At 47.9% G+C, this 15,422-nt stretch overlaps 1 protein-coding gene and 1 long non-coding RNA gene across 2 annotated transcripts in view; one reads left to right on the top strand and one right to left on the bottom strand.

The window, feature by feature from the left end:
• Positions 1-7,599: 7,599 nt before the first annotated feature.
• LOC121359799 lies at positions 7,600-15,101 on the bottom strand. Its single transcript, XR_005956083.1, has 3 exons — positions 14,874-15,101; positions 9,247-9,396; positions 7,600-8,287 (listed from the first exon to the last, which is right to left on the bottom strand). It is a non-coding gene; the product is annotated as an uncharacterized LOC121359799 (long non-coding RNA).
• COP1 (COP1 E3 ubiquitin ligase) overlaps positions 14,538-15,422 on the top strand; it is a 123,019-nt gene continuing 122,134 nt past the window's right edge. The window contains exons 1-3 of the mRNA XM_041479024.1: positions 14,538-14,710; positions 15,137-15,254; positions 15,363-15,367. Of these exons, the coding sequence (XP_041334958.1) occupies positions 14,641-14,710; positions 15,137-15,254; positions 15,363-15,367 (193 nt within the window). The 5' untranslated portion in view covers positions 14,538-14,640. The remainder of the gene's footprint in view (positions 14,711-15,136; positions 15,255-15,362; positions 15,368-15,422) is intronic.

The following is a 15,422-nucleotide window of genomic DNA, read 5'->3' as shown; positions in this document are numbered from 1 at the left end:
CTAGGGTTGCGACCAAAGCACTTCCAGCGACTGAGGGTCCAGGGAATTGCTTGCTGACCCCCCTTACACAAAAATAGGGCCAACAAAGGATATGAGCAGTGGGACATGGCTTTCCACATCATCCATGGACACCATGAGTGCTGGATGCTGTAGAAGCTAAAGCTTCACACACCACAGACAAATTCAGGGAAGAAAGTCCCCCATTTGTCATCTGTAGCTTTGAATGACAATGTTCTATACATGTTGCAGTGAAGTGACGATTTAGAAGAGCAACAGCTTTCCAAGCACTTAGCGCAGTATTCCCCCCATTCCCCACCCTGCCCGGAATTCTTTCCCGGAGAGTATTTAAAATCCAATTATTTACTCCACAATGAACTGGTTATTTGGTTTCTTCTGGCATCTCCCAGTCACGAATGCCCTCGAGCAGATCAGTTTCAACCTTTGGAAAACCTTTCTATTAGCATTTGATCTTGTCAAGCTCTTTTTATAGCCACTCTTAAAGCTAAGTGGGAGCCACTAGAAGGTTACCTGCCACGCTGCAGCATGCAGACAGAGGCCAGATAGCAGGGACAGGCTACAGCCCCCATGCAGGAGGCTCCAGAGCACCAATGATGTACAAACAATTGACAAAAATTGTGAGAAATTAACAAAAGTCAGGTCCATGATCATGTGATGAGGTGAGGATGAAGATTTCCATACTGCTCTGAGCTGCTTCTCATCTCCAAGGTGGAGCAGAAGCCCTTTGGGGAAAAGAAAGGTGCTCATCCTGCTGGTACCATCCCCCTGGTCTGGGGGCATCCCACAAAAGGAGAGCCTGAGCAGGACATCTGCAAGTCCTTTTACACCTTCTTCAAGAGCCTGGCATTAGTGAGGTCCCAGCCAAACTCCATCAGGAACCTGACATGCTGTCTCCTCTCACTGTGTTTTCCATTGCAGAAAAGAGATTTATTTTTCTTTTTCTAGCATCTCCAGCCTTGATGCTGATCATGCAAACACAGTGCAGACACTCTTTCTCCTCACTGGTCTTTCATAGATTCTGGTTGCAGCTACACTTGCAATTATTTTCAGACTTTCTGGCAAAGAACCAGACCCACAGATTATTGCTTTGGAGCCCATTTCCCTGGACATTTGGAGCCAGTGTAGGTCTCCTGATGCGATCTCTGGAAGCTTTGTCCCTTGACTCTTTGCTGATTCTCCAGCTGCATCCAAGCCCTGTCACCCCATAACACTTCCTATCCCATCTGCCAATGCCTTGGGGCCACCCTCTCCCCTTTGTGCCTTCAAGCCAGGTGAAACAGCTGGACTAGATCTCCTAAGGGGAACAGGAACTTTCTGCTTCTAGAACACTTGGTACTGCCTGGCATCACTTGGTCCATGAAAAGGAGCAAAGGTACAGTGTACCCAAAAGAAGCTCATAAAAGGCACTGCTGATTCACTGTCAAACAGGAATTTGATAGTGTCAGGCTCAACCTCTTTCCTGTCTGATGTAGAATCTTGGATACAGCATGGCAAACCACAGCCCTAACACAGATACAGCTGTAATGCCATAACATTTTTGTGTGTCTAGGCTGGAGAGGCAAGGCAGGTGTTTTATCCCATGGCAATATGTCCCTGGAGTAGGTATTTACCTACTCAAAAACTAGTTGATTTGTGGTGAACAATGCTTGGTTTTCTCCAGGTTTTGAGTCTTACACTTTAACACCAGTTTCAGAGGTCCAAACCAGGCTTTTTCCAGTACCTGTGGTACTGTTCCATGATGACTCTTGGTAAACATCAGGATATAGTTGATCGATCTTGCAGACTACACTTGGAACAGAAAGCAGAGACAAGCACTGGTGCTTCAGGTGAGAAAGTAAGGTATAAAGAACACCCAAACAAGGGTACATGGGAGATGTGTGGCAGAACAGGGACAGGATATGGGGTCAACAGTTACAACCCCCTCATCTCGATCCATTTCTTCTCAAAGACAGCTTGAAAATCCTGAAGATCCCTCTTTGCCCAAAGCTCTTGGGCTGCTGATGGATGAAGGACGAGCTCTGCCCCATGCAGCAATGGGTGCTGGGGTAGCCCCACAATCCCACCTGCTCCCAGCTTCTCCCTTGATGAACCCCCTGAGGAGGTGGGACCACCCACAGACCCATAAGCCTTCCAAGAAGTCCTTTGCGAGGAATAATGCATCTGATGGATGTTGCCTGTCTGCATGAATCATCTGCCAGTAGTTCACAAATTACTCAGATGTGTCTGCTATCCCGAATTATTCCCTGATTCACGTGGCAGCTTACGCAGGAGTTCCTTGATTAGGCTGATCAATATCGAACGCCCTGGCTTGCTGGCCTGACATTCTCATCCCTGTAAGCCTCCAGGCCATATAACATTCTTATCCAAAATCTTGACCTCATGTTTAATTTTATCACCATTGACGTTAACGGAGGTTAGTTAGGCTTGAGCACGCACTGGAAGTTAAGCTTTCCTGTACCAGGGCCTCCATGCATTTCCCAGCCCTGACTGATGACCTGAATTCAAAGATGCCTTTTCCCTGGCTTCGACAGGCTTCAGCTTGGCGCACGCATAATTCCTGGAATCAGTTCTCCACCACTGATGATGAATCAATCATTTGCTTTCTGAACATGTTCCACAGAATTCCCTCAGCCTTCAACATGCTGGCAGGCTTTCCCACCACAGAATTAGTTGGCTCTACAACTTTTGGGATAGTGAGCACCCCATGTATGGTTCCTGTCTGGAAGCAAATGGATTTAAACATTTGAACTTTTGTGGGATGATCTTTTTCAGCAAGCCTCAGACTTGGTGAGAGCCAGACTCAACAAAAAAGCGTTGGTGGGCAGAAGGTGGTTGAGGAGAAGGAATGGTGCATAGGGTTGGTGTATTGACATCAGTCAGCCTGATGTAGTCTAGAGAGGGCTTTTACAGGTTCAGCAGAGCCCCTGCCCTCACCTGAGCGGTTCAATGGAGAATCCCTGTGATGCTTAAATTGAACACACCTCACACATCTGTAAGATTGGCTGGTTTGCTTTGTTGTGTAAGGCCAGAACATCATCCAGGCTCCCTCTGTGGTGAGTGAAAAGACAAGCTATGGTTCAATCCAGGAGTTTATTTATCCGAGGTATTTGGGACAACTGGCTCAGATGGGATGGATAACTCTCACATAGTTGCTCATTCAGTCCTTTTGTCATTGAGGGATACTGGACAATAGCTTTTGCTGCCATAACTAGCTTTTGGATGGCTGAAGCTAGATAAAATGAATCCTACCTCTTGGTGCCCAGTTGCACCTCTGCAGCTCTCTCCCACTGTCTGAACATCCCATTCTCCAAGGTCCACTTCCACACATTATCCCCCATAGCTGTTGCATGAGGAAGGCTGCACCTTCACAGCCAGCAGTGGGAGAGGAAAATGCAGGGCACCCCAGTTCACAGGGTAAACCTTATTTGGCCTTTCCCATAGAGGATCCTTCTGCCAGGAACAGAGACCTCCCACAATATCTCCTTGTGCTTCACTAATTTTACTGGCAGAAAGCTGTTTCCTCAATTTTTCATAATTTTTTTGCTGCAGTTTAAACCAATCACTTCTCACTTTTTTCTCAAGAAACAGATTTTTTTTTCCTTTTGGGGCAGTTTTCAATACCTTTGGAGCCTATTTCTACACCCTTTCCTCAGTCTTCTCTGCCCTTGGTAAACTGCCCCAGCTCCCTGGTCTTCCCACGCTGGCGAATTTTTCCACACTCACACTAAGTTCCTGGTATTTGTGAGGCCACTGAAAACCAAGATTCATCCATCTCCACAAGCTGGTTGTCAGCATCCAACAGAAGAGCCTGAAGTCAGATTGAGAGCAGCCTCACAGAGAAGGACTTGGGGATAGCAGTGGGTGATGTGCACTCACAGCCTCCCCTTTGAGGAAAGGCTGAGAGAATTGGGGTTGCTCAGCCTGACAAATTCCAGGGAGACCTTATTGCAGCTTTTCAATATTTCAAGGAGACTTAAAAGAAAATGGAGACTCTTACCAGACCATGTCATAATCTGACAAGGGGGAATGGCCTCCAACTGACAGAGGGCAGGTTTGACTAGATATTAGGAAGAAATTCTTAACTATGAGGGTGATAAACCCTGACACAGATTGCCCAGAGAAGCCATGAATTTAATGCCCCATGCCTGGAAGTGTTCAAGGCCAGGCTGGATGGGGCTTGGAGCAATCCAGTCTAAGATGTCCCTGCCTATGGCAAGGGTTTGGAACTGTAAGATCTTTAAGGTCCCTTCCAACCTAAACCATTCTGTGATCCTCAGACCATGATTTGGACTTTAGAAAGGTGTCCCTGCTTTCCTAAAGACACACAACTCCAAATCCTGGTAGGGAAGTTCACTGGGGCAGGGGATCCCCAGCATCTCTGGAAATCACATCACACCAGCTTGAGTGCCAAAAACAGAGCTGGGGGAAGCTGAAGTCTGAACATTGGCCCAGTGTGTGGGTGCTTATGTATTGGCACAATAGAGAACACATTTCCCAAACGGAATAAATCATTTTTTTGCCAATAAGTTAATTGTTGAACACTGCCTCTCTTCAAATTATTCATGAACAGATGACAACTTTCTCTAATCATTAGTCCTAATTATTCACTCCATCTCTCCTATTAATAACATGCAGGCAGCAGATTGACAGTAAACAGCTCCATGCAATTATTTTGCTTAGTGAAGTTTGAAACAGAAGCAGTGCCAGGTATTTCTGATGGGGCACAGATTGCATGGCACATCCCTTCTTACCCACCACGTGGCTATGAAATCGTAGAACCGCATTTCTGGTGTGAATGCCCCCATTTGCAAAAGGAACAGGTGCCAAAAAGCTGCTGGTTCCCAGGCTCAAAGGCATTTGTTTGAATATCATTGAACAGTGAACACAAAGAAGGACCAAAGCAAATATATTTTACAGAGCTCAATAAATCACCAACCTCAGCTTTTCAGGAAACATCTTTCTCCAGGTCCATACTGTATCTGTATATTGACAATGAGAGAATTTCCCACCTGAAACTAGGAGTGATTTATTGCAAGGATATATGCAGAGAGTATCCAACATTTAATTAGCATGATGTCAATTAGCTACATCACATTGGTTTCCTCCATTCATACCATGATCTAAACATAATAAGGTACCTGAGCTGTATTTGCAGCCCTCTGCCTTTCTTTCCTTGTTACCTGGACGAGGATTCTGGACAACACCACACCATCAGTAAGTTGCTTAAAGCTTAATGGTTTTAAGGGCAATTGAGGTTGTAGTCCTGAGATTTCACCTTTAGCAGGAAATAGAAATAGGAATCTCCTTTACGCACAGAGACCTAAATTTAAAGCCTTAAGGCAAGCAAAAATTGACTGCTCCCAAGCATGCACTCATCCCCTAGAAGCAGCAGCTGCAGCATTAACTCAGGACAAAAATCCCTGCAAGAGGAAATGTATTGACTTCTGATGGGGAGAGCTCCTGTCTTGGTTTTAAATTCACTCAAGATGCAGAGTTTATTCAATTATCAGCTGTCTTTAAACTGGAATGTGGCTTCACTCCAAATATCAGCTGGGCAGGGGAGATGATGACAACCAGGTTAACCCTTTGTTTACCTTCCAGCTAGACTGAGGGTGGGCAGCAGGATGGCACTGAGCAATTTGGCATACATCCACCTTGCATCTCCAAGGTTAAAGCTTTTGACTCAGTCCCTCACACACAGAAAGGGATTTGACACTGGCTATGCCTAGGAGGACAGGTGGGAAAAAAAATCCATGTGGTGTGGTACCCAGTGGGAGGATGCTCTGTTCACAAGCCCCTTTTTGTAAGGAGACCCCATGCAGTACAAAGGACTCTCTGTCCTCAGGGGAGACCCAGAGCTGTAAAAACAAAGAGAGACACCGGGAAAGCGTCTGGTTCATTATTCCCCTTTGAAAACCCCTGAAGCTTTTTAAAGGAAGTCTCTGGCTATGAGGGGAGTGTGGATTAAGACTGAGATTCATTGGAAGAGGCAAAGGGGAGAGCTGGCAAGATTTAAATCCTCCCCAAATGCCTTGGGAAGCATGGAGGGTTTTGGGCTGGCAGCCGGGCCCACATGCCAGCAGATGGGGCTCCTGGGAGAGGTCAGAGCTGCAGCAGTATAGAACACTTTGCTCCTCTAGGATGCATCTGAGAAGCACCACTTCCCTAAAGCAGAGGTTACTTTAATGCCACTGGTTTTATGGGGCTGTAGAGCCATAAACACCTGTGGCTCTGGAGAGCAGCAAGAAGCTGTACAGAAAGCAAGCACCAACCAGTACAGTTTTTTGAGTGCTGCTCAAAGTCTATATTCAGCCATAAATACAAATTCTGCTAGAGCAGGAAGGTTAAACTCTATTTGGGATATTAAAGCCCAGACCTGCTGGTTTCTGGGAATCCCTTCTGTGTTACACTGGGTGGTGGTGGAACAGCAGGCCAGAGGCCTTACATACTGAACCCTAACTTGAGCCAACAGAAGCCATAAGAAAGCTGACAGCTCTTTGTGAGAACAGAGTCCTGCAGCAGTGAAAAATAACATGTTTTCCTTGAGAAAAACTCTAGGACTGTGGAAAACAACCTGCTTTTCCTGAGAAAGAACTCTAGGACTGTGAAAAACACTAGGCACCTGTATAAACTGTTTTTACACTGTTAGGTAGGAGAATGAAAACAGTATGTCACAAACAACTCTCTCTGCATGTACACACAGGGGGATTGAGTGACCGATCAATACAGGGTAACAACTTGTTACTGATCAACTGGAGATAGACAGGGGATGTTCTTCTGAAACTCTATATGAAGAGATGTATGAACAAACTGGGATCTTCTTTTTTGCTCCATAAAAAAATGTGTCCTGCATCTTTCTTTAGTGAGACCCACAGTGACACACTGTTCTGAATTGAAGCTCCAGCACCATCCTTGCCTCTTGCTGCTGGCTGGGATGCTCCTGCAGAGCAAGATTTGCTCTCGAGGGAGCCGGGGAGCAGAGCCCTTCCCGGCAGCAGGCAGAGATGGGAAGCTGCATGTGTCCTCTGTGAGAAGGACGGTAAATGGCCTCTTGCCTTTGTCATTACCTCGCAGAGATGAGTCTGGGAAGCAGCAGGCTGCTACAACCGGGTACGGAGCATCTTCACTTGGGCTGAGTTTGCCCTCTGATGGCAAGCGCTGGTACTGAGAAGAAGCAGCTCTCAAAACCTTGTCTTCCCTACTCCAGCTATCGCCCGATGCTAAAGCAGCATGTAAGAGTGTTGCTGCCATGAAGGCATCCTCAGCTCCTGGGCTGAAGTCCTTCCCAATGAGGGAAGCTTCTGCTTGGCCATGACAGCCTAAATTGTGCCCTGCCTTACACAGGGCTGGGGGGGCAAAGGCCAACTGAGGCAATGCAGGGTTGCTACAGCAACTCAAAAGGGGTAGCAAGGCCACAGAAATTTTTTTTATGGACTAGTTTAAAAAAGAAGCAGAAAACCAAAGGAAAATAAACTCCTGTGAAGACAGGCTGGGAGAACTGGGAGTGTTCAGCCTGAAGAAGACTTCAGAAAGACCCTAGGGTCTAGAGGGGTTCCAGGAGAACTGGAGAGGGACTTCGGAAAAGAGCCTGGAGTGGCAGGACAAGGGGGAATGGCTTCACACTGACAAAGGGCAGATTTAAATGGGATATTAGGAGGAAATTCTTCTCTATGAGGATGGTGACACACTAGAACAGGTTGCCCAGAAAATCTGTGGTTGCCCAGTCCCTGGAAGTGTTCAAGGCCAGGCTGGACAAGGCTTGGAGGAACCTGGGCTAATAAAAGTTGTCCGTACCTATAGCAGGGCGTTAGAACTAGATAATCTTTAAGGTCCCCTTCAGCCCAAACCATTCTAAGATTCTATGATTTTCTCCCAGCCATCTACAGCTTACCACAAACCAAGAGCTGACTCTTTTGGGGGGATTCTTGCAGCACTAACCCCTGTCACCTGCCATCCACCCAGCCAAGCAAAGAGACAGCAGGCAGTGGACGCAGCCAAGGAGCTGAGGGCTGCCCCATGCAGGGGCCAAGCCAGGAGCCCAGGGTAACCCCAGCACAGCAGGGCACTCCTCAAAAAGGGTCCAGTCTGAGCAAGCAGGGAGGGCAGGATTCTGGTAACAGGGTCCACCAGCTCTCAGACACAGCAGAAGAGTCAGGTCCTAGGCCCATCCAGAGGCAGCAGCAGAGGAGACAGGACTGGAAACCAGCTACCAACAGCAGAGGCACCAGGTCCCATCCATTGAGAGGGTCAGGCGTCATCACCCTACATCCTAAGGAGGACAGAAGTCCCAGGATTACCTTAAATACAGTGCCTGGGCCAACTGCCAGAGAATGTGTGTGTGGAGGTCCCAGATGAGGCTGCTCAAGGCAAGCAACACTTCTTGTGCCTGCAAGGTCCTGACACCTGGCATGATGCTGCCTCTCTTCTATTTCTCTGTTGAAAGAGAAGAGCTGTGGCTGCCCCAAGCCTGCAAGTGCTCAAGGCCAGATTGGATGGAGCTGGGAGCAACCTGGTCTAGTGGAAGTTGTCCCTGTCCATAAAAAGGGGGACTGGATGGTCATTAAAGTCCCTTCCAACACAAACAATTCTGTGGTTCTATGACTTTTGCTTTCCATAATAATAAAGGAGGGAGCTTTCAGAGATAGCAGCACATGCTCATGTTCAAAGACCCAAATGCACTAAATAGACTTGTTCCATACTGTAAGGGCACATAACTACATCATTGCTATCATATTTTGTGGGAGAGAAATCAGCCTAGACAGAGATAAGATACTAAATCATCTGTATGAAAATGATTATTATAGTTAGACAAGAAGGTAATTAGGTTGTGGTTGCATTTAGACATGGTGTATGAGCTGAGTGGGAGTGACAAGAGGGGCTGAGTTTGGCCAGGTTTAGGGGTGTCAATGGGAGCAGGTAAGGAACAGCTGAGCCTTGCTGCTGCACCGCATGAGAAGCAGAGAGCTTGGCAGAGCTTCAGCATCCCAAGACAAACCTGGGGCTGCACAAGCTGAGTCTGGGTCAAGCCTGTGTGTGTCAGAAACCATCTCTATCCACGCTTATACTGAGCAGAGGGTTTAGTTAATATTTGCCTAGAAAACCTACTCCTAATAGGAGGTCAAACACTCTTGGAGCAAAAGGATGTGCCATAAGGGAACCTTCACTCTGCCCCCGGCCACATCTGTTACAGTGTGGTGTCTAATAATAAGATGGTATCATCATTTTTACCTGTGTAAAGGGAATTCCCTAATTTTGAGCAGTGCATCAGGTATTTCTGCTGCTGTAGGTCAGGCTCCTCTGTAGCTTTGCTTCAGTGCACACATATTAAAACCGCAGTTCCATGGACATTTCTCTTCAGGTCTCTGTAGAGCCTAGAAACTTTGAAGACAGTATTTCAGTATTACAGAAGAATCACCAAATTATTTTAACCTCATTTTAGTTCAATCAAGTGAAAATTTCTCCTCAGAAGACCAAAATGATGTAATTGTTTGCAGTGCAAAGGTGACACTTCTACCGTATACCTCTTGCCTTTTTTTTTTTTGCTTTAAAACAGCTGACCTTTTCAAACACAGAAATAAATTTAAATATTTTATTTTTGCTGATTCTTGGCTTCTGAAAGGGGTTAAACCATTTTTGCTTAAAGTCCCTATATCAGCTTGAAGCTAGCCTAAGGCTGAGGCATCAAATTTCATCTTGCAAGTAGCAAAGGTGGTGTTATAAAGCATTGGAAAAAATCTTTAAGAACTCTGTATAATCTTAAATAGAGCACATGTCTCTAAGCATCCTCCGTCCTAGCACTACTTGCTTTTGCACTACTAAACTAGAAATTTTAAAAACAACCAACCAGCTCAGTCCTCCACAGCTCCTGCTCTTCTCATATCCCAAGCAGCCTGAGTTAACCTAAATTGTATATTTTAACAATAAAATAATCTTTTAGAGTCAAGTTTCAGGTGGCGACCAGACACATACCTGAGTTTCTATATGACCTCTGAACTAATTGTATCAAAGCATGTACCAAAGCTGTATCAAAGCATGGTCACTAAGCGCATCATGCCCCCTCCTCAATGCTCTTTGCTGTGGAGGAGATGTCTGCTGTGGGCAGGAAGCACTGAGCTGTGTTCCTCCATCCCCTCCATATCCCCATGTCTCTGTGCCTGGCTGCAGGAATTGAAATTCAGAGATGTGTCCTGGTTTCTCCCAGTAAACTGGGGAAGGAGACATATGATGGGTAGGAACTCGGTCTCCTGAATGGCTTTGCTGCAGGTTCACTCCAGAAGTTGCTGACAGCCTAATTTTCAGATTTATGGAGCATTAAGAATTCCCATTGACTCTGTAACCAGGTGATGAATCTGTCTACGCTTCATTTTTCTCAGCTATAAAATGGAAGAAATGGCATTTCTATCACCGACTAGCTGAGAGGTTAATGCAATGATTATTAATAAAGTTCCCTAATAACCTCCAAAGAAGCAATTCCCAAGCCAGGGTGGCAGCCCCTAGCAGGGTTTGCTGAGCTCCTGAATGGACTAACGGACTCAGTGGAAATTAGGTGGCAGCAGCAGGCTCAGAAACGGAAGTAGAAGCAATTTTCCTAATGAGTCATCAACAATCCAGAGCCTGGAGCCTGGGAGGTGACTGTCACTTCCCCCAGACACACAGCCCATGGATCACTCTGTGTGGAAGAAATCTCAGTCTCCCTGCAAGATGATCCATGCAGAGTATCCTTAATGATTTCCATGGCTGTGCTGCGACTTGGACACCATGGCTGCAGCTGCTTGTTGAGCAGGTAAATGGAGCTGCAGCTGCAAATGTCACAAACTCGGAGGTTGTATTAAGTAGGGTTTGTGTACCCAAAAGAGCAGAATCTTACAAAGCTATTAAAGTTGATTCATCTATAGACAGTACTTGGCTTCTCCTTCCTTTAATGCCATGGTAGTGTGTCTTCTCTCTTTGCACAGGATCAGAACTGATACTTTGCTGGGACATTGTCAGTGACTGGCTTGAGAGGCTAAAAAGTACAGAAAAGAGAGCAGATTCCTCTAGTCAGTCTTACAAAAGGTACATCTGTCTGAAATACCAGTTTCTTTGTGTAAAATAACCACTAAGGACTATAGCTGGAGACAGCTTATCCCAAAGAAACTGATTTGTTTTTGGCCTAAGTTGCAGGCTACTTGGGAATAGGTGATGTTTGCTTTCCATGCTTGATTCACACACCTCTGAAGGCAGGCAGACCTATGTCCATTAAGACTAAGTGAGGAAACACAGGCAATCCTCTGAAGCAGGACCTATGAAGAGTGTGCTACATGAGGGTGCAGGTGTCCCCACACCAAGACTTTCCCCTCTGTCCTGAGCCCATTGTGAATTGCGCTGCAGTGCAGGATTCTGGCCCGCAGGCAGTGCAAAGGCACACTGCTGACTGGAGGAGACAGAGAAACCTCTCACAGCTGATCTATCCTGTTTCACTCTTCTACCCTGGCCACTGAGAGTAATCACAGTCTTGTTGATATCTGGACTAAATCAAACTATTTCTTAGAGCTCATCTTGTGCTAACAAGAAGATAACTGGCACATCACTGTTCCAGCTGCAGTGAACTTTAAAACTGGAAGACTTTTTCCATGTCCTTTTTCCTGATACAACACAGAGGTATCTTCAGTAAGTGGCATCTAACCTTCCCTTAGGCTGCATACATGGATTGTAGATCTGGTAATGCAAGGTAACCCCCAGGAAAGAAGTGTCTCCAGGAGCCAGAGTCTGCTCCTGATGCACCTGGGCAGTGGAAAGAAGATATTCACTCAGAGGATCTCCAAGAGCTCATAATGGTATCCTAAAGCTCAGGAACCAGGGAGATCTTCCCAAGTGCTGGGAGTCACACTCATTGCCAGGGCTGTGGGTGGAGGGGATGTTGTGAAGGCCAGTTATGCACAGGCATAAGTGCTCATATATTTGATCTTTAACAGCTTTTGCCTGTGTAATTTTATCCTCTCTGGAGCAGTCAGTAATGGCAACAGCAAGACTTTTCAAGGATCAGCCAGTATTTCAGTGTGAAGCATGGGGCTGTGCTATTGCCAGTACTACTGCTTACTAGTTCTGAAAGTCTATTGTAGGCACTCATCCATAAAGTTTTTTATCCCTCTGGAAGAGAAGGAAATGAGAGTTCCCTTTCTCTTAGCAATAGAAAATAAGATGCACACAGACACTAACAGCCAGGCTGAAAGAAAGCTCTAAATAACCGCAGTTCTCTTTTGCTTCCACTGCAAACAAGGGGAATCACTACACTTCAATGACTTTATGGAGATAGTATTGAGACCTGCCAGGCAGAAAGCTATTTACAGAAAGCAGGGGAACCCAAAGGCTTTAAAAAAAATACTCCAAACCCAAAAGAAAACACCAAAAAGAGCCCCCAAAACTATATTAAAAATGTTTTTGACAACAGCAGCAAAGAGTTAAATCATGGGAGTGACTCTAATGGCAGATGTCAGCTTGTAAAGGTGAGACTGCTGACCTGGATCTCACAGGGACTCTAACTTTGAATTTCCTGGCTTGAATTGAATTCCTCAGAGACATTTTGGGTTTTGCTGACTGCTTCAGTGATTTTTCCCAACAGGAGGGGTAAACCTACAGATGCAAATACCCAATGGTATTCCAGCACCTCTGAGAGGGGAGGTCAGGAGGAGCACTCCAGAGCTCTACCCCTTCAGCTGCACCTCCAGCTGATTCAGAACTGTGTTTTGCCGTGCTGCCTCTGGGACATTTGTCATCCAGCATCCCTGCCAGCCTGCTGCATGCCTGGGAGGTCTCCTCACCAATACTGCCTACCTGAAGCACCCTTTTCTCTCTCTCAGACCAGTTTTACCAGCTCCCAAACTGGTTTTACAGCTCACTCTGCTGTCCCTGCTGGGAGGAGTGCTGCAGTGCTGATCTTTTTGGGCGTTTTCCCACACGTGGGTTTAGGATTACCCTCCTCAGGGAATGCCCTAGTGTTTCACCAGCTGCCTCCTCCACTCTGGACAAGTAAAGCTGACTGCAGAAAATACAGTTACTCAATGCAAAGGAGGCAATATGTTTCCATAGCCTGTTGAAAGAGAAATTAAAGGGAACAGCAGCTATCTCTCCACAGGACTTCTGGCCAAGCCAAGGAGTTGACAAGTGCTGTGTTTCATGAACTTTTCAGTTTGGCTTGCAAAAGGCTGGGTCTGGGGACAACATTTCTCCTAACACCCAAAACATCTTTGGGGCATCCTTTATCAACACTTAACTCATTAACTTGTGTAGAAACTGGTCTGCCCTTGCTCTGTAAAACTCAGGCCTGCTGTTGGGCAACAGGAACCCAACAGGCTGTGGTCCTCACCATTGGGATTCCCACCCACCCAGGCAGCAGAGAGCTGGCACATACCTGGGAAAAACTGTTCACTCATCACCAGACACCTTTCACAGAATCACAGAATCATTTAGGTTGGAAAATACCTCCAAGATCATCTAGTCCAACCTGTGACTGATCACCACCTTGTCACCCAGACTAGAGCACTGAGTGCCATGTCCAGTCATTTCATGAACAGCTCCAGGGATGGGGACTCCAGCACGTCCCTGGGCAGCCTGTTCTAATGCCTAACAACCTTTTTCATAAAGAAATTCTTCCTGATGTCCAGCCTTAACCTACTCTGACCTGAGGTTGTGGCCATTTCCTCTTCTCCTGTCACTTGTTACCTGAGAGCAGAGCCTCATGCCCACCTGGCTACACCCTCCTATCAGGGAGTTTTAGAGTGATAAAGTCCCCCCTGAGCCTCCTTTTCTTCAGCATGAGCCCCCACAGCTCCCTCAGCTGCTCCTCAGAGGACTTGTCCTCCAGCCCCTTTCCCAGCCCTGTTGCCCTTCTCTGGAGCCACTTCAGCCCCTCAAAGTCTTTCTTGCAGTCAGAGGCCCAGAACTAGACAGGGTACTTGAGGTGAGGGTGCTGCCACCTCAGGTCCTCCTCCATAGGCCACTTCTCCTCCAGTCTGTTGCATTGCCTGGGATTCTTGTGACCCAAGTGCAGACTGGGCACTTGTTGAACCTCACACAATGGGCCTCGGTCTGTGGATCCATTTCTTCATGTGGGGCTGCATGGCACAGGATAAAGCTCAGCATGCTTAGAGCTGCCTTTTGGGGCACTTATCTAAGGTGAAGAACCTCCTGTGAGAGACACATCAGCCCCACCCTTCAGAGGATCTCTCTGTGGTGCCGGGGGCTGAGGGAGTGCAAGGAGTGCCTCTGAGTGACAGCCTGGCACATTTCCCTCTGAGGCCTGGCTGCCCTCCCTCCCCTCAGTGTTCTGAGGGAGATCACAGAATCACAGACTCAGTTAGGTTGGAAAGGACCCATGAGGTCATTGAGCCCAACTTATGATTCAAAACCACCTTGTCAACCACACCATGGCACCGAGTACCATGCACCACGTGCAGTCTTTCCTTAAACACCTCCAAGAGCAGCTGAGGGGCTTGTTCATGCTCAGAGTTCCCCTGCCCTTGCCCCCGGGACCCCCCCCCCCCCCCCCCCCTTTTTTTTTTTTTTCTCTGAAGGAACTTTATTTTCCCCTGCGCGCACGGGGATGCGCTGAGGCCGCTCCGCCCGGCCCGGCCCGGCCTCGGCATGTCGGGCAGCCGCCCGCCGCACCCCGCCGTGCCGCCCGCCGCCACACCGGCCTCATCCTCCTCCTCTAAGGACAGCGACTCCACCACCTCCCTGGGCAGCCCATTCCAATACATAATCACCCTTTAGCATGAAAAAATTCCTCCCTATGTCCAGCCTGAACCTCCCCTGGCACAGTCTGAGATTATGTCCAATCTATCGCTGCTTACCTAGGAGTAGATTCCCACCCTCACCTGGCCACAACCTCTTGTAATGTAAGGTAGTCGCAGGGAGCGAGAAGGTTCCCCTGAGCCTGCTGAGCCCCCCCAGCTCCCTCGGCCGCTCCTCAACAGACTTGTGCCTCAGGACTGTGCACCAGCAGATGTAGTGTCAGGGTGAGCAGCTGCAAGCGCGGCTGGAAGCTTCTGGCCCACGCTAGAGGCCAGGGCTACAAGAAGAAAACCCCAGCCCCCAGCAGCCCCGGCTGCTGCCGCTCCGTGAGGAGAGCCCGGCCCGGCCTCATCATCCTCCTCCTCCTCCTCTTCGGCGGCCATGGCCCCCGGCTCGTCCTCCTCGGGCGGCGCAGCGGCGCGGCCCGTGCTGGTGGCGGCCGCCGTGTCGGGGTCGGGCGCGGGAGGAGAGCCCGGCCCGGCCCGCCCCGCCCCGCCCCTCAGGGCGCGACTCCGCCCCGCGCACGCGCGGCCGCGCTGTCCGCCTGTCAATAAAGCTTGAACAAGCGCCGCGCTGGGGCCGCCGTTTTGGTTTGGTTTTTTTTTTTATTGTGGGATTTTCTCATTTTTCTT

This window comes from Pyrgilauda ruficollis, unplaced genomic scaffold (genome assembly GCF_017590135.1).
Source record: "Pyrgilauda ruficollis isolate IOZ18807 unplaced genomic scaffold, ASM1759013v1 scaffold47, whole genome shotgun sequence".
In the NCBI taxonomy this organism is placed as follows: Eukaryota; Metazoa; Chordata; class Aves; order Passeriformes; family Passeridae; genus Pyrgilauda; species Pyrgilauda ruficollis.
This window is presented reverse-complemented; position numbering and strand designations above follow the sequence as displayed.